The sequence below is a fragment of the Anomaloglossus baeobatrachus genome, chromosome 7 (genome assembly GCF_048569485.1).
Source record: "Anomaloglossus baeobatrachus isolate aAnoBae1 chromosome 7, aAnoBae1.hap1, whole genome shotgun sequence".
Taxonomy (NCBI): domain Eukaryota; kingdom Metazoa; phylum Chordata; class Amphibia; order Anura; family Aromobatidae; genus Anomaloglossus; species Anomaloglossus baeobatrachus.
The window spans coordinates 26,508,936-26,533,370 of NC_134359.1; the positions used below are offsets into that span (position 1 = coordinate 26,508,936).

Below are 24,435 nucleotides of genomic sequence, written 5' to 3' on the forward strand. Positions count from 1 at the left end.
TGCATTTTGGTTGCGTTCTGACCCACATAATTGATTTCAATGGGTGGAGAACGCAGCTACAATGAACAAAAGAAGTGACATGCTGCTTTTTTTTCCGCAGCGATTTTGGGCATCCAAAACGCTGCGTTTACAAACGCAGCTTGTGCATTGATTTTTCGGCTTTCTCATAGACTTTGCTGGGGAAGCTGAACGCATGCAATTTGGCACTGAAAATGCTGCAGTTCAAAACGCAACGTGCGCACATAGCCTAAAGGCTGCTTTACACGGTACGACCGATTGTGCAATTTCACGATCGTACCCGCCCCCGTCCTTTTTGCGTCACGGGCAAATCGCTGCCCGTGTCACACAAAGTCAGTAACCCCCGTCACACGTACTTACCTCTCGTGCGACCACGCTGTGGGCGGCGAACGTCCACTTCCTGGAGTGGGAGGGACGTTCGGTGTCACAGCGACGTCACCCGGCCGCCGGCCAATGGAAGCGGAGGGGCGGAGATGAGCGGGGCGTAAACATCCCGCCCACCTCCTTCCTTCATATAGCCAGCGGCGGCCGCGTGACGCAGGTGAGCTGCTGTTCATCGTTCCCGGGGTGTCACACGGAGCGGCGTGTGCTACCCCGGAAACGATGAACAACTAAATTAAACGATATTATGGAACCTAGCGAGCAGTACACGACTCACGATTTGTGACCGATACTGCGTCGCTAGGAGGTGTCACACAGGCCGGCATCACCAGTGATGCCGGATGTGCGTCACAAAAAACGTGACCCCGACGATCTATCGCACGATAGATTGTCTGGTGTAAAGCAGCCTTTACTCTGTAAAAACTTTGTGTTTAGAAATGACAAAACTTCAGCAACTCCCTGAAGAAACAGCAGAACACATACAGCCTTTAGCATTTGTGAACTTTAAAAATCTGTAATTATTAAAAAGCTCCAAAATAACGAGCGCTGACTTCTAAACGATCTGGTGACCAGACCCAGAAATGAGCTGCAAATTGGGCGATTTCATTGTTTGGCCCCAACATAATAAATTAAGTATTACACATGTCCGTGGAAACCTATGCAGATATAGACACGCTTGTCACAATTTTAATATTAAGGACTATTTCAGCTCGGTTACGCTTGTAGCAGATATTACATCGCTGCATCGCGCCCCTTTATTCAATGACACTTTTTCTTTTATCCTTTAAGCCCGCCGCATGTTGCTGCAGAAATAAAAGTCTCAAAAGCGAGGTTATTTACACAACCCTTTGCCTTTATCCAACCGGCAGTGCACGGATCATATTTTGTCCTTACGCAGCCCATGCAGGGCTACCCAATCCTGTTGCCATGGAAACTACTCAAAATCCAGACAGGAATTTGCTTTTAGTAAATAGGCAACTTACAAAAAAGGGCAAATGTAGGAGTCAAGTGTAGAAATTTATACCACACGGAGGACGGTCGTTTTTAAGGCTTGTAGTACAGTATGTAGCCGTCATTTACATTTTTCTTTCGTGCATCAAATGCTCTAAATATACATGCGGTCCTTCAGGAAGCCAAAGAACCTACGGTAAAAGTTTCCAAAGATGTAAATATTTGGACTATTGGATTGGAAGCTATGAGTTTCAAGTGAATATTATCAAAGCCCCCAAATACTAATTGTGCTGAAAAGTGTGGTGGAGGTCCAAAGATGGTGGTGGAGACTGGAGATGACCAAACCTTTGGAGGTTCAGTTCGTTAGTAGGCACCAAACCAAACCACTCAGTGTTGGAGAAACCGCCAGTAATTCAAGGCCTGGCCGCGGTTACCTGCATTGAACTCCGGAGCTCTTATCTGAGCTCTGGAGTGCAGCCTGGACTGAACTTAGGGTTTGCAGGACTGAACCGCGGGCGCCGAGTGATTGATTCCCCGGCGATTGCGGTACAGTTCATGACAGCTGCGGTCAGGCCGGGCTGAACTCCAGAGCTTAGGTGAGAGCCCAGGAGTTTAATGCAGGTAACCGCAGCCAGGTCTGGTCTTACTGGGGGTTTTTCTGGTAGCCAGTCCGACACTGCCTCCACTGGTTAGAGCTTGGCCCAAACCCGGTTCGAAAACACTGAATGGCAGTTTGAGTCTCCGCCCACATACAGTCAGCCATAAGCAAATCACTTCCGAGGGAAGGGTAGCCGGAAGAGTGAAGTTCACACGTAAAGCATCCGAACTACGAACCTGAACTCTTTTTTTATGTCGGTGTTTGATTCAAAAAACGAACCTCGAATTTGCTCATCTCTAGTGGAGACTTCAAGGTCATGTGCCTATTAAACCAATATTCTGGTCCTGGAGATGCCTTAGGCCTCTTTCACACGTACGTGAAAAAAAACGAACCTTTTTGTCACATACGTATTAAAGGGGTGGTTTGCTCCCCGTGTGCCGTGTTTGTGGCACATGCGTGTTCTCCGTGTGTTATACGTAATAACACACGGAAAACGGAAAGTCCCGCCTTACCTGATTCTTCCGGAGCTGTCTGTGGTGCTAAATGACAGTGTCCGGCACAGGCCACGCCCCGCTGACGCTGCTTCCGGCCATCAGTGAAGAAGCATTGTTCAAATTCACTGGGGGACGGATGCAGGGGACAGCCGCGGCAGAGACTGCAGGGCTGGTGAAGGTGAGTATGTGTTTTTTTTTATTTTTATAATGACACATGCGTTTCTCCGGCGCGTGTCACACGGGACCGCATCCACACTATATCCGTGTGGTACGGGTGTGCGCCGTATGACACCCGTGATGCCGGAGAAAAACGGACATGCCTCCGTATGGAGCACACGGGCACACGTACAATCCACATGGACACACGTTCCGTGTGGATTTACGTTAATGTGCCTGTTACCATAGGGTAACATTGGTGTACGTGTGTAGTGTCTCTGGTATGTGAGACAACTGTCAAACTCGTACCGGAGGCACGTACGTGTGAATGAGGTCTTAAGCTGGTGTTACCGATTGTTGTCTGCAAAAATGCTCATTCGCTCCACAGTTATCTCTCCCAACCACACCCCTCTAAATACACTTGGTCACTCGGTACATGAATTCAGCATGGGGAGAGAAGAGTAAGTGACTGCTAAACACCCTTATCCGTTGGACAAAATAAAAGGACTAGGTTTGTAAACTTGAAGTGTCCAAAAATGATTTTCCGTAGCATCAAGAGGACCTTATATAACCCCCATATGTAGGGGTGGGGTGGTAAACTTAACATTTTAATTCATATTGATGCATTTAAAGGGGTTGGCAGAGATATATCTACAGTTGACACCAGAAGTTTCCATCCACTATCTAAAAAAAGACACATCTGCAGGTTTTTCCATCTGCTCTCTATAAAGACACATCTGCAGGTTGTTCTCACTATCTGTCATGAAATTAGAATAAACCTTTCCCGGTTTAGTTCAATTAGGAACCAAAATTATTTATATTTGGCAAATGCCAGAGAGAGAGAGAGAATGCTTTAAGGCATTTTTATTACTTTCTTCAAAGTTAAAAGATTACATACACTAAGGGGTACTTTGCACGTTGCGACATCGCTACTGCAATATCGTCGGTGGTCAAATCGAAAGTGACGCACATCCGGCGCCGGTAACGATGTCGCAACGTGTAAAGGCTGGATGCGCCGATAAATGATCGCAAAAGAGTCATATATCGGTGATCTGTGGGCATTTTCATAATGTCGCACCAATAGGAGATACGATGTTGTGCCTCGTTCCTGCCGCAGCACACATCGCTGTGTGTGAAGCCACAGGAGCGAGGAACATCTCCTACCTGCGTCCACCGGCTATGCGGGAGGAAGGAGGTGGGCAGGATGTTTACGTCCCGCTCATCTCCGCCCTTCCGCTTCTATTGGCCGCCTGCCGTGTGACGTCGCTGTGACGCCGCATGACCCGCCCCCTTAGGAAGGGCGACGTCGCAGGGCAGGTAAGTCCATGTGAAGCTGCCGTAGCGATAATGTTCGCTACGGCAGCCATCACAAGATATCGCATGTGCGACGGGGGCGGGTACTATCGCACTCGGCATCGCTAGCATCGGCTAGCGATGTTGCAGCATGCAAAGTACCCCTAAGAGTACCATGCCTTCAAACAATATAGGACAGCCCATATGATGATGTAATGTCTTTGGAAGCTTCTTATAGGTTTATTGGCAACATATGAATTAATTAGAGACACACCTGTGGATGCATTTTAATGCACACCTGAAACACACTGTTTCTTTGTGTAGCATCATGGGAAAGTCAAAAGAAATCAGCCAAGATCTCAGAGAATTGTGGACTTGCTCATTCATCTATACAAAGAATTATACGCAAGTACAAACAAGATGGGAATGTCCAGCCATCATACCTCTCAGGAAGGAGATGTGTTCTGTGTATCTGAGATGAACGTGCTTTGGTCAGACATGTGCAGATCAACCAAAGAACAAAAGCAAAAGACCTTGTGAAGATGCTGGTGAAAGCTGGTAAGATTGTGTCATTATCCACAGTGAAATGAGTGCTGTATAATTTTTTATTTTAAAGGCTGCAACTGGTGTAAAATAGCAGAAATAAAGCTACATGGCACCTTTACTCGTATCTCATCACGTAGCCAAGGTTTGTAGCACAATGTAAGTCAATGGTGTCACACTGTAACCACAGACTACTGACCAGGACAAGCAAGTTGGAAAAAGTCCAACTTTGTAGCTCTTATTAAGATTTTAGCCCTATGCAGCTCTTAGGCTATGTGTGCACTAGAAATGAGAAGTTTCTCAAGAAAATTTCTTGAGAAACTTCTGGGAGTGAAAGATTTCCGGACCTCCGGAAAAAATCCGCACCAAATCCGCATGCGGATTTGACGCGGATTTGCCGCGGATTAGCCGCGGAATAGCCGCGATTTTCCCGCGGGTGGTTCCCTGCGGATTTTTGCAGGCTGTACTGCCGAAATCCGCAGGGTACCTGCGGAAATAATGGACATGTTCATTTTCTCAAGAAAGTTTCTCGAGAAATTCTTCTCAAGGAAATTTCTTGAGAAAAATCCGCACCAGTGCGCACAGCTTTTTTTTTTTTACCATAGAATTTGCTGGGAAATGTCTGCACAAAGATTGCAGACATTTCTCAAGAAATTTCCGCGGCAAATCCGCGGGTAAATCCGCGGGAAAAACGCACTAGTGCGCACAGAGCCTTACTATCCCAAAAGAACATCCTTTTTTCAAATTTCAATAAAGGAGTTTAAAAAAAAAAATCAGAAGGAAAAAATTTAGAGGAAACTTTCTTAATAATAATAATAATAATAATAATAATAATAATGTAGCTTTCAAATTTCCAATAATGTTTTTATGGGATTTTTTTATTTTTTACCTCTACAAAAGCAACTAGATAGTTTTTAAATGTAGTTGAGGAGTTAAACATTATAAATGCAATGGATTTATTGTCACCAACCACTCGTGTGCATTACAATCGCTTCTTTTTAATGTATTCATTGTAAGGGACTGAAAACGGGAAAATTGCACAGTGGAGCATTAGGAAGATTAGTGATTAGTGTAGATAAAACTCCCCAGGAACCATTAGCATTTCAAATAAATGATACACCACCTGCAGAATTTAGCAAATGGATTTCTAATTTGGCAGAAGAGTCAGAATATTTACCAAAATTGACCTCCCACAATGGGACTAGTTTCTATTACATCTTCCCTCGAACTCATATTTATTTGATCATGGGATACAAAGCACAGCACTGTGATGTGGAGTTATTGACTGTATCACGCTGGTAAATTGTTTGCGTATTAACTCTTTAACGAGATAGACAATAGAACAACTGGAAAAATGTCAAAAATATACATAATCAATAGGGACATTTTGCAAATCCCACAAACTTTCTGCTCGTCTCGGTTGTGCTGACTGTGAAGCTCCAAAAAAGCTTTTATCTCAGCAAAAAGTGTGGACGGTTTCCTTGCAACCCAATGTGAGTCTAGCGAAAACACGAACAAATGGTCCTAATGATTCTCATAATTAAGGAACTCCAGCTGCTCCTAAAGGGAAATGTGCTGTCCTTATTCGGTTAGCATTGATTGAAGCAAAAGACCCAAAGTCAAAGAAGACACAACATCGAGACGCCGCACGGTGGTGAAATTGGTGCGAAAAGTTGGTTTACATTTGCGTAAGAAGTTTTCAAAGTAAACAACAATCGAGTTTTCACTTGCTTGGCTTTGAATTTCGGGAAACAGCTTGCAAATTTTTTTTGCCATAGGGCTTGAAAGTACAAACGCGTCACGAATTACAATTGACGATCTATTTATACACAAAAATTAGTTTGAAATAAATAGCGAAAGAAATCGTGCATCCAAGCACCGGCTTTTAAGCACCCACACAGCATGGAGCATGATGTGATCACACTCGCATTCTATCATTGGAATCTGCCTCTTCGTCGTATTACTTACAGAACGGAAGATTTCTTTTTCAAAAGTTGAAGCTTTAGTTTTTTATTTTTTTAAATTCAAATTTAAATTTTGTTATTAATGAGGGACATGGTAACTTGTTGGAATAGCGAAAGCGATACCTATTTAATTATTTATTTATTTATTATTTAAATGAATTCTATTTGGGCTAAGCCATTTAAGCCTTTAAATTGATGTAACTACTTTTAAGCCCAAAAATGGCAAAAGTATTCTAGGAGTGATACCTTTATTGGCTAACCAGAAAAAATATCTTTGCGAGCTTTCAGGCAGGTTTACAAATGAATGAGAGACAAAGGCACATTAAACCCCTTCACGACCAATGACGGATCTATCCGTCATGGATCGTGTGAGGTTAATGCCCGCCCCTTGCCTTGGGCAGGTCGAGGCGATCCGCACACATATCAGCTGTTTTCAACAGCTGACATGTGTGCCTGTATGTTATGAGTGGAATCGCATTCCACCAGTAACATTTAACCCCTTACATCTTGCTGCCAAAGTCTGGCAGCGAGATGTGTATTCGCACGGCCATTACTTTTACTTACTGCCGCCCCCACCGGAAGTCACGTACGTGATCGGGGCGGCACGGTGGCTCAGTGGTTAGCACTACAGCCTTGTGGTGGTTCAGTGGTTAGCACTGCAGTCTTGCAGCGCTGGGGTCCTGGGTTCGACTCCCACCAAGGACACCATCTGCAAGGAGTTTGTATGTTCTCCCCGTGTTTGCGTGGGTTTCCTCCGGGTTCTCCCGTTTCTTCCCACACTCCAAAGACATACAGATAGGGACTCTAGATTGTGAGCCCCAATGGGGACAGTGTTCCTGATGTATGTAAAGCGCTGCGGAATATGTTAGCGCTATATAAAAATAAAGGGTTTTCGGTGGTTGCCATGGTAGCACAGGGTCATGTGATGACTCCTGTTGCTGACATGAATTGCTTTCGGTTTTACTCGGCCCAGAGCCGAGTGAAGCAGAAAGTGAGCGTATCTGCTGTTTACTGCTGAGTAGCTGTGATCAGCAGATAGGGCAAAGTGATCTTTAAGTGATTATTATTATTATTATTATTATTAATCTATAAAGTCCCCCTAGGGGGACTAGTAAAATAAAATAAAAAAGTAAAAAAAAAGTTTTAAAAAATAAAAAAAAGTAACAAAACCCTAAAGGTTCAAATCACCCCCCTTTCGCCCCATTGAAGATTAAAGGGTTAAAAAAATAAAAAATTTACACATATTTGGTATCGCCGCTTTCAGAAATGCCCGATCTATCAAACTGTAAAATCATTTAATCTGATCAGTAAACGGCGTAGCAGCAAAAAAATTCCAACCGCCAAAATTTCGTTTTTTGGTTGCCGCAAGTTTTGCAATAGCAGGCGATCAAAACGTAGCATCTGCGCAAAAATGGTACCATTAGAAACGTCAGCTCGAGACGCAAAAAATAAGCTGTCACAGAGCTATAGATCCCGAAAAATGAGAACGCTACAGGTTTCGGAATATAGCGCAAAACGTGCGCCATTTTTATTGGACAAACTTGTGATTTTTTTTAACCCCTTAGATACAAATAAATCTATACATGTTTGGTATCTACAAACTCACACCGACCATAGGCATCACAATGACACATCAGTTTTACCATATAGTGAACACGGTGAATAAAATATCCCAAAAAGTATTGTGCGATCACACTTTTTGCAGTGCAGTTTTTCCACACTTGGAATTTTTTTTGCTGTTTTCCAACACATTATATGGTAAAACTTATGGTTTCATTTAAAAGTACAACTCGTCCTGCAAAAAACAAGCCCTCATATGGCAAGATTGACAGAAAAATATAAAACTTACGGCTCTCGGAAGAAGAGGAGCAAAAAACAAAAACGACAAACGCTCTGGGGCTGAAGGGGTTAAAGAGGACCAACCACCAGGATTCTCATATATTAACTAAAGCCACGGCTATACTGGCACTATCATGCTGATTCTATACATACCTTTAGTTATGAGATCTGATGTATACTTTCTGAAATACAGGCAAGTAAAGTTTGTGAAATACACTTTTATTTGATTGATAGCAGCTAGAGAATATCTAATAAGTGGGTTGGATTTTGCTAGTTATTCCTGCCCCTGTCTGCCTGCCTGTCCTTCCTTCTCTCCCTGTCTCTGTTATTAAAGGGGGAGGAAGGAGGGATGAAGGACAGAGGACAAGGGGAGGAAGGACAGGCAGGCAGACAGGGGCGGGAATAACTAGCAGAACCCAACCCACCAATTAAATATTCTGTAGCACCTATCAATCAAGTAACAGTCACAAACTTTACTTGCCTATATTTGAGAAAGTATACATCCGATCTCACAACTAAAGGTATGTATAGAATCAGCATGATAGCGCCAGTATAGCACTGGGTTTAGCTTATATAGGAAAATCCTGTTGGTTGATCCTCATTAAGTGTTTTTTTTTCTCCCTAACACGGTTCCATAATATAATATTGTATTGTACATCATAAGCATATGATGTATCAACAGATATGAGATCCTTACTCATATCTGTTGGATCCGAAACGCGTCATCTGTTTCTCTTTCAATGGAGTGCAAACCATTGAATTTTAAAATGTGAAATAAAGTCTTGGAATTTTTTATCGTTTGGGATTCCTGAATTCTACTTGGATTTTTTTCAAATTAGACAAATATATCAAAACTCATGAAACACTGAATAAATTTAGCGCATTTTAAAACTGTTTAATCCAAGTAGTTTCCATTGTCTAAAAATTACACAGCTTTGATAAATATGCTCAAAGTGAGAACCGGTAGGGTTAACTGACCAATTACACTGTAGCAATGTCTTTATCAAAAAATAATTATTTTCCCTGCTCTGCTGTCATGTAACAGTAATTAATATTTTTTATTTCAAAAAACATTAAATGATCATTGTGATGATACATCACTAGGTATCAAAATAAGCTACTAGAGACAGGGAAGTCAAACACGCCAGTGGTCAGAAGCCAGGAAGGTACACAGGGAGTGAGCAGAGGCAGGGTCAGGGTACAAACTGGAGGTCAGAAGCCGGAAACTCAGACAAGGTACACAGGGAGTGAGTGGAGCCGAGGTCAGGGTACAAGCCAGAGGTCAGAAGCCAGGAAATCAGATAAGGTACACAGGGAGCGAGTGGAGTTGTGGTCAAGGTACAAACCGTAGGTCAAAAGCCAGGGGGATAACATCAGAGTCAGGGGTATGGACAGAGAAGGATAACAAAGGTCCAGGGTAGGGAGGCAAGATCAGAAAGAACAAAACTCACAGAGCTAAAGAATTCACTGCAGAGTAGGAACTATGACTGGCAACATTCCAAGTGTAGTTGCTCTCTAATGAAGCCGAGCACTCACCCGGAACGAGGGGCCTGAATACAGGCCCCTCCCCGCACTTGCGCAGGACCTGAATGCTGAGAAGCAACCTGTGGCCTGGAGCATAATATAGAACATTGGCTCTACTGGAGAGCAGAGCACCACGGATCATGACAAGTGGAATGATGAAGCGTTAGAAATAAAGTGCTCCTGTAGAGGTGCAATATGTTTTGGGTTTTTCTACACCACATTGTTGACAGTAACATATTACAATAAAAATATTAAGAAATGAAAAAAAATATTTAGATATACATATATATATATATATGTAACTATATTTAGTGAAATATTACAACCTACTGTAAACGAAAATTAAGAACTTGTCATTGAAAATTCAACCTCCTTCCGTCTTTTACGGCCCTCAGGAATTACGATTCGTAATTGTAATCTAATGAAACCAGTAAACATTTATTTTTTGCAAGCTGTTGGTTTCATAGATCAACAGACCACATAGAGATAACGAAGATGAGGAGGATCCAAACTCAACCCTCAGGGCACAACACTCAAGCTGTCTTGGAAATAATTAGAGCCAGGATTACTGGTTAATTATTATTAATTAGAGAAATTATTGGTAGCCCTTGAGAACTGAGCTTGAAGACTGAACTTTGGGCGTCAGGCAGTAGATGATGTATTCTACTACAAGTTCTGTATGTTCTATATCTAAAATATTATTATAAGATGTTAATGTCAATTACGGTTTAAGGAATAAAAAAAAAATGTTGACTATTGATAAGAGAACGATAAGTAGCAATATTTTTATCGCAATTATAAACATTTTTGAAATTGATGTAACAGCCACCAACATGATGGCTTCTTCATGAACCTCTACTCAAGAAAATGAGGAAGGATGCACTGTCCAAATAATATAGGGCCCCCTGGAGTGCAGGGCAGCTGTCAAGTAAGTAGCTGATAAATCTGTAGATGTCCCCTTATTTGTAGGGAAAAGTGGATAACTTGGGATTCGAAACTTGCCGACTCCACCAATTTTTCCAAAAAGATTCAATTCCCGCCAAATTGAGTGTTCTGTATTGTGCTGTTAGGCCTTTCGAAATCCCAGAGCATTATAAATGTGAGATGTGAAAAACAAAAAAAATTATACTCACCTCTAACCTCTCCTGCCTCCTCTCCCGGTGCTCATTTCTCAATATCAGCCATCTGGTCCTGTTCTTTCTGCCATTGCATGGCACATCTCCATGTTCTCCACTATAAGCTAGAACATCTGGCCCAATATTGCCTACTGTCAGGATGTTGTGACGTTTCAATGAGCAATGACCCCAAGGCCTGATTACATACAAAAGTCCTGGCCTATTGTGAACAGGTCATTGATGCGGCATGTAACAGTGGAAAATAGAGGACTGGATGCTGGACAGTCAGCAACAAGGCGGTCAAGATATGACCGGTGAAGTACTAGTTTTTTTGTGTTATTTTTTTAAATTTGCCTTTAATGGTTTACCAAAATTGGATTCTTTTTTTTGCAAACCCCTATTTAAATCTCAAAATGGTTGAATTTGCATTGGACAACAAATTTCAGGAAATTGGACAATACATTTTTTTTCTAATTTTCCGTCAAAAATAGCCTAAATGATTTATTAACTGATCACTAGATAAGTAATAAATGTTAAATAGTGGGGGTACGAACATTGGGAACCAATTCTGCCATTACAAAACCATAGCAAGGATGAAATTGAAATGGGTAGTGGTTGGGTGTATATCCTGCTGCTACAGGGGGAACTTTTTTTCACCCTTAATTCTGTCATTGATAAAACTAGATGACCTGTTCTGGCAATTGGTGAGGGTCGCAGCAGTCAAATTCCCACCAATTTAGTAATCGGATTCATCCTGGAATACCTCTTTATTATTAGTGTCTTGTGTTAGCCAACAGATTGCTCCACAGAGCATACGAAATATCTATGATCCTGCCATGGTTATTAAAATTGATTAAACCCTTAAATAGGTTGGGAATATTTTGAATTTTTCCCAAAAATTGCCTAGAATTTTCAGAGACTTGTTAAATCCAATTTTACATTGGTATCCTATAGGCTTCTGTAAACAAAAAGTCTCAAACAAGCTACATCAATAATGACAAAACCATATGTTAACTGATTGGAAAAGAAATACTGGTCCAGAAGCGACCCCCTAAAGCTATCCAGAATCAGTAATAGGTCTCCCTGTCTGCTGTACATCATTAATAATAATGGTATTTTCCTATGTAGGAAAGAGGTCTTTGCACCACCTGAGGCACCAGTGCACAATAGCAACTGAAAGACATTCTTCCATAGATCCATCCTTTTACTTTTCCTATTTGTTCAAGATATTCTGAGAAAACTGCAAAAATAACCAACTTTGTGGGAAAAAAGTTTGAGTTACTCACATCTTTTGTCAATGCAAAAGTTTTTTTTTCTAGAGGTGATCGAATCTGACAAGACAAAAAATTGGCAAATCACACTTTTAAAGAAGTACTCACATGTAAGTTTTTATCCTATTGCTATATTGCAGTCATCATACGTTATAGCACTGGGCAATTTAAATTGTTCATTTTGCCTTTCTACCCATTTAATTCTTCTGTTTTCCATTAGGTCAATGACATCATATGACTAAAAACAGACTAGCTGAATCCTTCTGAGCAATATGTATAAACAGTATGCCTCTTTTCCCTGCATGAGTTATGGATCACTGAAAAAGTCAGTGGCGGGGGAGGAGGAAGCAGATGGGTTAGGAGTTGAAGAAGGGAATGATTTATGCAGGGACAAGATACTTTCTGTGTCTACATAGAGCAGAGAAAAAAAGAATTTACTGTGTAGAAAAGCACAATGAGCAATTGTAAGTACACAGTGCCATAGTATATGATGATTGCAATGTATGAAGAGGACAAACACTTTGATGGGAGGGCTTCCTTAAAGGGGAAATTCAATTTGTATCAAAGAAATTCTATGGGAATTGAAAGTTCATTATTATGCTCTGGTATAAATTCATAGCAAAGAACTTAATATGTTAAAAATGGAAAAATATTAAAAATAATATTCACCCTGCTCCATGTCAATGGGAAACATTCTGCACACGAGGAGCAACGATTAACTATTGTGTAAACAAGGTGATCAAAACTAGTTTAAAGTTCTATCAATGGGCTATGTAGGGACAAAAGGAATGTTGGATAAAAATGTAAGAAAGGAAGGAAGAAAGGAAAGAAGAAAGGAAAGAAGGGAGGGAGGAACGAAGGAAAGAAGGAAAGGAAAGAAGGAAAGAAGGAAAGGAGGGAGGAAGGAAGGAAAGGTGGGTGGAAGCAAGGAAAGAAGGAAAGGAGGGAGGGAGGAAGGAAGGAAAGAAGGAAGGGAGGGAGAAAGGAAGGAAAGAAGGAAAGGAGGGAGGGAGGAAGGAAGGAAAGGAGGGCGGAAGCAAGGAAAAAAGGAAAGGAGGTAGGAAGGAAAGAAGGAAAAAAAAAGGAAGGAAAGGAGGGAAGAAGGGAGGGAGAAAGGTGTCGCGCTGTACAATGGGGCTAGTAAGATGTAGTACAGCATATTCCCCACTAGGTGGCAGCAGAGTAGTGGAGGAGAGACAAAGTCACACTGTAACAGAGAGACAGCTGACGTACAGCAGAGAAACTTCAGCAGGCAGTTAACATTCGAACCATCAGGGGGCAATAGAGTAGTCAAACAGTCAGGCTCTTGCCAAAAAAGTCAAGTCACTGCAAGGGGAGTATCAAAATCAAGTCAGGGAACAGAACCGAGTCAGAAACCGGGAGATCAGGTATGCAGAGTGAAACTCAAACAACAGACAGGAGCGGTAAGTCACGGATGGGGACAGGCAGACGAATGGGGGAGGGTACAAGTCAGGACACAGTAGCAGGGAAGCAGGAGAGATCGGGAACACTCACCAGAGCCAGTATACACGCTGTAAGGTGGAAATATTACTGGCGCTGAGCCATAGGTAGAGAGGCAAGATATAGTGTCCTGGGATCCAGAACAAGGCAAGGGAAGTTAAGCCCTGACATGACGAGGCTAGAGTTGGGTGTAACCACAGCAGGTAAGTCCAGCCTGGATCATGACAGAAGGAAGAAAGGAAAGAAAGGAAAGAAAGAAAGAAAGGAAAGAAAGAAAGGAAAGACAGAAAGGAAAGAAAGAAAGGAAAGAAAGAAAGAAATAAAGAGAAAGAAAGAAAGAAAGGGTGCATATGAGACATACGGTGTTACGGGGGGACCGGCAGATTAGGACCAGGGGGTATATATCCTAATCGCCAGTCGGGGCCCACCGTGCTCCAGATGACAAAGGAGCTGCTGGCACCTGAGGGTTAGGCGGAGACTATAGAGCTGGATGGCTCTGAGACAACCCAGGAACTCTGGGAACCGGTCACGTGTGTTGGGACACGTCAGACCGGACGACAACCCGATTAGCGTTTTGGTGCACCTAGCGCTACACCAACCACATGTGCAGGAAACACGTCAGGCCGGGTGGTAACCAGGTAGCGTTGACCGGAAGACCGCCACGAAAGCGCCCTGTCGGCCACGTGTGTAGGACACGTCAGGCCGAGCGGTCCTCCGATTAGCATTTCTGGCCACCTCTCGACTGGCCATGTGTGTGTAGGACACGTCAGGCCAGATGGGTACACCAGTAGCGTTGACCGGGAAGCCGCGGAGGATAAGGAACACCCTGTTAACTCCACAGGGGTCCTGGGGTACGCTGTCCGTGCGCGTAGGGGGCACAACCGGACAGGTGGCGCAGCAGGTGCGTTGTCCGTGTGCGTAGGGGGCACAATCGGACAGGTGGCGCAGCCGGTGCGTTGTCCGTGTGCGTAGGAGGCACAATCGGACAGGTGGCGCAGCAGGTGCATTGTCCGTGTGCGTAGGGGGCACAATCGGACAGGAAGCACAGCAGCCGCAACCCAGTTAACGCCACTGGGCTGCTATAGCAAGACTGGAACGGCAGGAGGGAAGCACGGCGCCTGACCCTGATGTGCCGAGCCACGAATCTTGGCGTGACAGGCACCGTTCGCCTAACCCTACCTACCGCTTCCCAACATAGGCTTATGCCGCAATGAGGCTCTAACATGGAGGTGTGCTCTGACTGAGCAAATGTGAAGACTGCGCCCCTCCATGTTGTCTCCAGCCCCTTTTATAACCTGGGTCCGCCCCAAACCCAGGGTGGAACCACCAAGGTCCAATAGCAGAGTGCCATGTCATCAGTGACGTCACATGCGACCTATCCGGAACCGCCACGTCATTGATGACCTCATGGCAGCCACGCCCCAAACAATTCACCAGTAATCATCTGATGACCAATACTGAGGTGCCAGATCATAGGGGCGGGCCTCTGCGAGCCAGTCCGGAGTTGCCACGTCATCAGGACACCTGACACGCTCTGCCCTATCAGGGCCTGCCACCTCACGGACATGCTCAGTGAGGTCCTTACCGGACCTAGCCTCTGATGCACTAAGTGCCTGAGCATGCTCAGTAGCCTGAGCAACAGGCTTAGAAAGCAGACTATCAGTTTGAGCATGCTCAGTAGGCACATCCCAGAACTTAGACACAGCACGAAGTCCAAGTACCTGTGCAAAGAGGCTGTTAGGGTTAATTGTGGGAGCATGCTCAGTAGCCTGAACTGAGGACTTAGTCTCAGACATAACACAATCAGGCTGAGCATGCTCACTAGGCAAAACACCGGGCTTAGACTCTGGCTGGGGTAAATCGGCGCACGCAGGTGCACTAGCCGCCTCTCCACACTTGGACGTGGTGGAAGGAACAGCCAACTGGACGACCCGAGGCACGGCCAAGAACGGCAGCCGGCGCCTGGGCGCAACAGGAACCGCAGCAGGCTGCTTGCGGCTATGGCGGCGCCGGTTCGTAACATACGGTAGATAGAGGCATACATTGGAAGATGTGTAGATATATTGCAGAAATATACAAATAGGAAAAGATAGATAGAAAGATAGATAGATACAGCACCTAAACCAATAGTAGAAATGGAACTCCATAGAGCGTTGTAAGTCAAGCTTTTCTCCATATTGGAATGGATATAGGGGATATTTCGCCCATTATTCCTATTCACACAGTCCATAATTAATCAGTAACCGATCAATGGACACATTACACGAGGTCTATCGCACTTACCCACAATGGTTAATGAAGTGGCTTTTGTTAATTCTTTCTTCATTGACTCTATGACTTCTAAATTATTGCCATCCAGGTTGCATCTATTTATGGTCCTGTTCCCGGAGCTGATCCAATATAACTTATTGTCGGTGTAGTCTATCGATAACCCTGGGAAAACATTACCGAGATTGAATATTCAGGAAAAATAACATCAAACATAATTACAGAACTTATTAGGTTACATTGCAATTGTAGATAAAACAAGATGCACTGAGGACGTCAACTGAATGAGTAAGGAACACGGCTCTACCAGTAACGTAATCTCTGGGATTTTTAGACGACAATCAAACAGGTTTTTACATAACCAATGCTGAAATGTGTTTATGAAATCAGAAGTGTAACAAGTGCGTTCATTTTAATTACCTAACAGGAGACAGAAAGCCAAAGAAAGAACTCACACATTTTCCTATTCGATTTGTTGGAATTGAGCAAAATGTTCGTTAATATGCTTCATTCTACATAAAGGCAAGGAAGGCGTTTAGAAGAAAAACAAAGCATTATTCTTACCTTGCCCTTTACCTGCACTGGTGCCACAGCTATACCTACAGTCTCCCGCTGGCTGAGTTTCTCCCTCTGGCTCTGGTTTTCTTTTCTGTTTTAAGTCTCCTCACTCTTTGGGCTCCTCCAACATTCACTAGATTTAAGGTAGCATCAATACATGTGGCCCCCCCACCCCCCCTGCTATGTCATGACATCACGAGAGGGCTTTTGAATGCCGGCGGAGGTGCAAAAGAGTGAGGCTAAAAGAAGAAACAAAGCAAGGAAGAAGAAGATCGACACGGCAGCTGTGGAGCCGGGACTGGTGAGGGGTGAGGTGTGTCTAATGGTGTTTTTAAATTAAGTGTTAGCCCTCCATTTATTATGCTGTCAAGTGTGAAGAAATACTTCATAGCCATACCACTGTGCAACTTGTGTTACCACACAAGTGTCCAAAAGGTGAGAAGGCCACAACCACGTCCAGAGCTGATATTGTGCATTCCGATGCGCTATTTGACTGCAAGTGGCCCATATATTGCTCTTGCATAGAGTATAATAAATTATTTTAATTTAGGTTGAACAGCATAAATTTCAACTCTAATCAAATTTTCAATTCATTAATTTCTAACAGATAGATAGATAGATAAGAGTCATAGCTTGACCTGGTGACCTCTGGGTGTGTGGTCGTTTTCTTCCCTGTTGGACTACAGTCTGGTTTTTCTCTGTCCAACTGCTGATTGTTCTTTTGTCTTTCCTTTTTTGCTGTTTAAATTCCATTCAGGTATTTTACTTCCTCACTTTGTTTGCCCAATGACTTCTTAGGAGGGTCTATTTATACTCACCATGCACACACGTTTCTAGCTGGCTTTATTCCTGCATGGATGGATGTTTGGAGTCCCAGCTCTTCAGTTAATAATTTTCTTTCTCTATAACCTCTTTTACTTTTCCCTGAAGTTTGTTTGTGAGTTTCCCTTACCAGTATATATCACTTTTTATGTTTGGGATTTGAGGGAAATTTCATGTATTCTGTAAATCTTTGCGTTTCTTCCTTTTTTCTCCATTTTTCTTGTACGACTGTGTGCACACGTTAGCCAAGTGTCCCAACCTCTGTCTGTGTACACTTCATTTATGTTTATTGTTATTTAGTGTTACACTTTATTTATAGTCTTATTTAGTGTTACACTTTATTTATAGTCAGCTGAAATTGAGCGGCGGCACCAATCTGTTTTCTTCGGGTGTCAACCTCCACGGTCAGGCAGGGACAATTCAAGGTCAGAGTTAAGGCTTGTCCTAGTCTGACTAGGGACCTGATAATTACAGGTATATAATTTCACCTGGTTTGTCCATCCCAGTGTGAGTTGCAGGGCTCAGTCTTAACAGATAGATAGATAGATAGATAGATAGATAGATAGATAGATAGATAGATAGAGTCATAACTTGATCTGGTGACCTCTGGGTGTGTGGTTGGTTTCCTTTTCTGTTGGGCCACAGCCTCATTTTTATCTGTCCAAATGCGGACTGTTCTTTTGTCTTTCCTTTTTTTCTGTTTAAATTCAATTCAGGTGTTTTTACTTCTTTACTTTGCCCAATCACATCTTGGGAGGTGCAATTGATACTCACCATGCACACACCTTTCTTGCCAGCTCTTCAGTTAATAATTTCCTTTCTGTATAATATCTCTTGCTTTTCCCTGCAGTTTGTTTGTCAGTTTCCCTTCCTAGTATATATACATTTCTGTTATGTTTGGGATTTGGGGAATTCTATGTATTCCATAAATCATTGAGTTTCTTCCTTTTTTTCTCCATCTTCCCTGTATGACTGTGTGCACACGTTAATAGCCATGTGTCTCAACCTCTGCTTGTGCGCACTTTATTTATGTTTATAGTTGTTTTGTGTTACACTTTATTTACAGTTGAGGGTGCAGTTAAGGTTACTTCAGGTCAGCTGATGTTGAGTTGGGGCACCATACCGTTATCTTCAGGTGTCAACCTCCACGGTCAGGCAGGGACAAGTCAAAGTCTGCATTAAGGCTTCTCCTAGTCTGAGTAGGGCTCTGATGACTATAGGTATATAATTTCTCCTGGTTTGTTCATTCCAGTGTCAGTGGGAGGGCTCAGCGTTAACAGATAGATAGAGAGATAGATAGAGTCATAACTCGACCCGATAACCTCTGGGTGTGTGGTCTGATTCCTTTTCTGTTGGACCACAACCTGATTTTTCTCTGTCCAAATGCTGATTGTTCTTTTGTCTTTCCTTTTTTCTGTTTAAATTCCATTCAGGTGTTTTCACTTCCTCACTTTCTTTGCACAATCACATCTGGGAGGGATTATTTATACCTCCGTGGTCAATCAGTGACAAATCAAGGTCAGACTCAAGGATTCTTCTAGTCTGACTAGAGACCTGATGATTACCGGTATTACATTTCTCCTGGTTTGTTCCTCCCAGTATGAGTGGGAGGGCTCAGTCTTGATAGATAGATAGACAGACAGAAAGAGTCATAAGTCGACCTCTGGGTGTGTGTCAGTTTCTTTCTCTGTTAGACCACAGCCTGATTTTTCTCTGTCCAAATGCTGATTCCTCTTTTGTCTTTCCTTTTTTTCCTGTTTAAATTCCATTCAGGTGTTTTCACTTCCTCACTTTCTTTGCTCAATCACATCTGGGAGGGACTATTTATACCTCCGTGATCAGACAGGGACAAATCAAGGTCAGAGTCAAGGATTCTTCTAGTCTGACTAGGGACCTGATTATTACAGGTATTACATTTCTCCTGGTTTGTTCCTCCCTGTGTGAGTGGGAGGGCGTAGTCTTGATAGCTAGCTAGATAGATAGATAGATAGATAGAAAGATAGATAGATTGATAGACAGATAGATAGATAGAGGGATAGATAGATAGAGGGATGGATAGATAGATAGATAGAGGGATAGAAGGATAGATAAAAGGATAGATAGATAATCTCTGCATACAATACCACTATAATCTGGAGTTGACTATACCAAGGTGGCCATTGTGTCTATGAATATTTATGTAACAAATAATTACCATAACATTAGCCCACAATAACGATGCAATTTGCAATTAAGCCGAACATATTTACGTCCTATTTGCTGGAATTTGCATATTAGCTCCAGTAATATCTTAGAAATACCCATTAAAAATAATGAAGGTAAAATAGGCCTGCGCCTCCAGCGACTCGTGATCTACAAGGAAACCGGGACACAACAACGCCGGAACATGTGTGTGGATACATAGTAATCGAAAGATAAAAAAAGGGCGGCATATGCTCCGGTATCCTGGAGACGCCGCAAATTCTGAGAACGCTTAATGGCAAAATATTTATTCTTCCTATTAAAATCAGCTACTATCTAAAGAGTCCTAATTAATTGCCCGTCATATAGTTTCACGAGAAAATGCCCCAATGCATCAAGTCCATATTTACTGCTCTACGATCTCCATTTCCATCTTTCCTTGTTAGACAAGGATAGTTTCAGAATTATTTAACTCTTGGTTTTACACTAAGCAGCATTAAATCCTGCATAACTCCTGTAATTAAAGCATCCCAAGATATATTACAAACAGCCCCGGCATATTTAATTGGCAAATAATGCACATTCATTATGAGATGGAGCTTATTAGAGTTTTCCATCACTGTCTAGGTTTTGCTCCGAGGCTGATATTAAAACATGTGAGTGTGGATTAGGTCCTATGCCCCCCTGTCCCCCTCCCCCACTCACATACTTTCTCTCAGATATACACACTTGGCAAAGTCTTCATTACTTCCAAGTGCACAAATCTCAGGACATTTCAGCAACACACAGCTCATTAGCCAAAATCAGTTTCCAGGTCAATTTCGTTACCACTGTAATTTCGACTGTTCATTAATGTCCCTTGTAGGAATTTGATTAATTTAAGACAAAAATAATAATAATGGTACAATATGCAAACAATGCCAGGCTGTTCTCAAAGGCTTTGAATCATCAGTAAAGAATTGTTCTTGTGGTTCATTATATACGTCAAAATTAGCCTATTCAAAATTTTTTACTAAAGAAGAATCTAATGCATGCAACAATTCCGGGGCAGCTGTAGGCTGCAATTCTTAGCCTGGGCGGCTCCCAATAACTGTGAGTCTCCCCACTCTGAAAATACCATCCCCCAGCTGTCTGGCCTTATCGTGGCTGGGTATCAAAATTGCGGGGGACCGCACGTTGTTTTTTTATTATTTATTTAAATAATAATTACTTAAAAAAAAAAAAAGCCATATGCGGTTCACCTTATTTTGCTACACAGTCAAGATGTAGTCAAGCCGTAGGCTTTATCTGTGCTGGGTATCATAATACAGGGGGACTCTATGCCAAGTATTTTATTTATTTTTACAGTACAATAATGACTCGCAGAGAGTGCCAATGATTGGAAGCAGTCAGCTGACACCCTACCGCTCAGTGTGGGGGTGCGTCTGACTGCAACCAATCACAGGCGCCGGTGGGCGGGGAAAGTAGTGAATATTCAATGAGGGCTAATTACAGTGAGTATTCAGACTCCTTTACATTTTTCACTCTTTGTTTCATTGCAACCATTTGGTAAATTCAAAAAAGTTCATTTTTTTTCTCATTAATGTACACTCTGCACCCCATCCCCCATCTTGACAGAAAAAACTGTAGAAATGTTTGCAAATTTATTAAACAAGAAAAACTAAAATATCGCATGGTCATAAGTATTCAGACCCTTTGCTGAGACACTCATATTTAAATCACATACTGTCCGTTTCCTTTTGATCCTCCTTAAGATGGTTCTACTCCTTCATTGGAGTCCAGTTGTGTTTAATTAAACTGATAGGACTTGTTTTGTAAAGGCGCACACCTGTGTATAGAAGACCTCACAGCTCACAGTGCATGTCACACCAAATGACAATCATGAGGTCAAAAGAACTGCCCAAGGAGCTCAGAGACAGAATTGTGGCAAGGCACAGATCTGGCCAAGGTTACCAAAACATTTCTGAAAAACTCAAGGTTCCTAAGAGCACAGTGACCTCCATAATCCTTAAATGGAAGACGTTTTGGACCACCAGAACTCTTCCTAGACCTAGCCGTCCAGCCAAACTGAGAAATCGTGGAAGAGCCTTGGTGAGAGAGGTAAAGAAGAACCCCAAGATCACTGTGGCTGAGCTCCAGAGATGCAGAAGGGAGATGGGAGAAAGTTCCACAGAGTCAACTATCACTGCAGCCTCCACCAATCGGGCCTTTATGGCAGAGTGGCCAACAGAAGCCTCTCCTCAGTGCAAGACATATGAAAGCTGCATAGAGTCTGCAAAAAAACACATTAAGTACTCCCAGACTATGAGAAATAAGATTCTCTGGTCTGATGAGATGAAGCCATAACAGAACTCACAGTCAATACTAATATGTTAATGCCTTGTGAGAAACCAAGTTTGAAACCTATCACAAGCAAAGATCAACAGTGTTTGAAACGTGTTGCAAGTAAAGTGCATGCGATGTTTAACCATTGTCGTCCTTTCTATCCTTGAAGGCGATACCGCACACCATGCACCAGATGATGAGAAGCCAGCCTGTGGCCAAGAATTACCAGTGCGACAAGGTAGAAATTCCACACACACTCAATCCCTGTCTGTAGCTGGACAGGGTGAAGACACAGAACCTCCTCGCCCACAACTGCTACCCTGCATACGCTTACAATGTGATGGAGTGGGGCCTAATAAATGGATGGAGATAAAAGAAAGAAGACAGACAACCCAATCAGAAAACAAAGAAGACAGAAGAGCCAATCAGAAAACAAAGAAGATAGTACAGTCAATCAGAAAACAAAGAAGACAGATTTGCCACTCAGACAATAAAGGAGGCAGAAGAGCCAATCAGAAAACAAAGAAGACAGAAGTGCCAATCAGAAAACGAAGGCAGACGAGCTGATCAGAAAACAAAGAAGACAGAAGAGCCAATCAGAAAGCAAAGAAGACAGAATAGCCAATCAGAAAACAAAGAAGAGAGAAGTACCAATTAGAAAACAAAGAAGACAGACAAGCCAATCAAAAAACAAAGAAGACAGACAAGTCAATCAGAAAACAAAGAAGACAGAAGAGCCAATCAGAAAACAAAGAAGACAGAAGAGCCAATCAGAAAAGAAGACAGACAAGCCAATCAGAAAACAAAGAAGACAGAAGAGCCAATCAGAAAACAAAGAAGACAGAGGAGCCAATCAGAAAACAAAGAAGACAGAAGAGCCAATCAGAAAACAAAGAAGACAGAAGAGCCAATCAGAAAAGAAGACAGACAAGCCAATCAGAAAACAAAGAAGACAGAAGAGCCAATCAGAAAACAAAGAAGACAGAGGAGCCAATCAGAAAACAAAGAAGACAGAAGAGCCAATCAGAAAACAAAGAAGACAGAAGAGCCAATCAGAAAAGAAGACAGACAAGCCAATCAGAAAACAAAGAAGACAGAAGAGCCAATCAGAAAACAAAGAAGACAGAGGAGCCAATCAGAAAACAAAGAAGACAGAAGAGCCATTCAGAAAAGAAGACAGACAAGCCAATCAGAAAACAAAGAAGACAGAAGCGCCAATCAGAAAACAAAGAAGACAGATGAGCCAATTAGAAAACAGGCAGTGGTGGGATAAGTATGGGGACAGCCAAGGAGAAATATTTAGCAGATTTTTTTAACCCCTTCCAAGCGGATTCAATTTACATTATTTTTATCAGATGTGAATCTAATTTCCATTCAACCTGAATTGAATTTTGAAACAATGCGTAAAGTGTCAAAGTAATGTAAGGTTTTTCTTTTTTTAAACTTTTTTTTAGCTTGATCTATCTCCCACTAGGAGCCTTGAGCAGACGTTTGCTCGATAGCTGGCACAATACGATGCAATCCTTACGGGGATGGGCGTCACGCAGGTAAAATGATGGCACATGATGCAGACATAGCGGAGGCATAGTCTGGAGCGGGCAAATTTGTGCTCACAAAGATGAAAATGAAATGAAATGACGGTAATTTTAGATATTTTTCATCATTTTCTTTTCCCAAAAAAATGAAGAAATTGCTAAAATCCTTGGCAATGCTACAAAAAAAAAAGAAGATAACTGCACTCTGTTCAATCTCTATCACACTGAACATAATGTAAGGATTAAAATGGATGGGTTTATTTTGATGTTAACGGCTGGGACTGGAGGGCCCATCGGCTATTGTAAAGCGCATAATATATGACAGATCCATTGATGATATACAATGGCCAGCGCCGCCCTGGCACTAACGCGCGGCTGATTTGTCCTGCGTTTATGATATACTGTGAGCCCGTTTTGTTCTTACATCAAAATATCGTAAAACATGTGACGCGGATATATCATTATTTATTAGGGGACAGCTAAATACAAATCATAAAGTCGGCTTCTTTCTGGGGAAGATAGTGGAGAGCGGCCATAAATCAGCATTTATAGAGCCTTAACCATCTCACCGCGAAAATGAAGAGGGAAATGAGCATGTGGGTCACAGATTACAGCATTGTAAAACCACCGCGTACATAATATCCGCTGTATGCCAGATACGGCTCATACAATTTACTGCTAATTATCGGAAATCTGGGTTTTATTGCTTTTTTTCTTATAAAAACATTGTTTGTTTTGCAGATGCTTTCTCCAATGAACTTTCATATAGTGAAAAGCTGGAAAGTTTTTGTGGTCTGTCGTGTGGATGTTCCCAAGATGGCGCAATGCTTTCTTGTACCTTCTGCTTTCCTAGGCTGAAAATTGTAAAGGACTTGTCCAAGACTATAACATAGGTGACCTATCCTTAGGACACGTAATCAATGTCTGATCGGTGGTGGTGATAAACCCATCACCTCCGCTGATCGGCCATTCCCTGAAAAAATATGTTACTTATGTTTATATTTCATATCAAAATAGAAAAAAATAGTAATTTAACAGTTTTTACACTGACCACTGGGCCTATTTTAGACTGATACTTCATCTTCTTCATTAACAGTTTACAGCATGCTCATTATCTACACAGGCAGGATTGTAAAGA

General features: G+C 42.3%; 1 protein-coding gene across 5 annotated transcripts in view; it reads right to left on the bottom strand.

Annotated features, from left to right (window-relative positions):
* Window positions 1-24,435, bottom strand: part of LRP1B (LDL receptor related protein 1B) — a 2,012,817-nt gene that overhangs the window by 596,876 nt on the left and 1,391,506 nt on the right. For all 5 annotated transcript variants that reach the window (XM_075317168.1, XM_075317164.1, XM_075317167.1 and 2 more), the window contains exon 32: window positions 15,892-16,041. In XM_075317168.1, coding sequence (XP_075173283.1) covers window positions 15,892-16,041 — 150 coding nt within the window. The remainder of the gene's footprint in view (window positions 1-15,891; window positions 16,042-24,435) is intronic.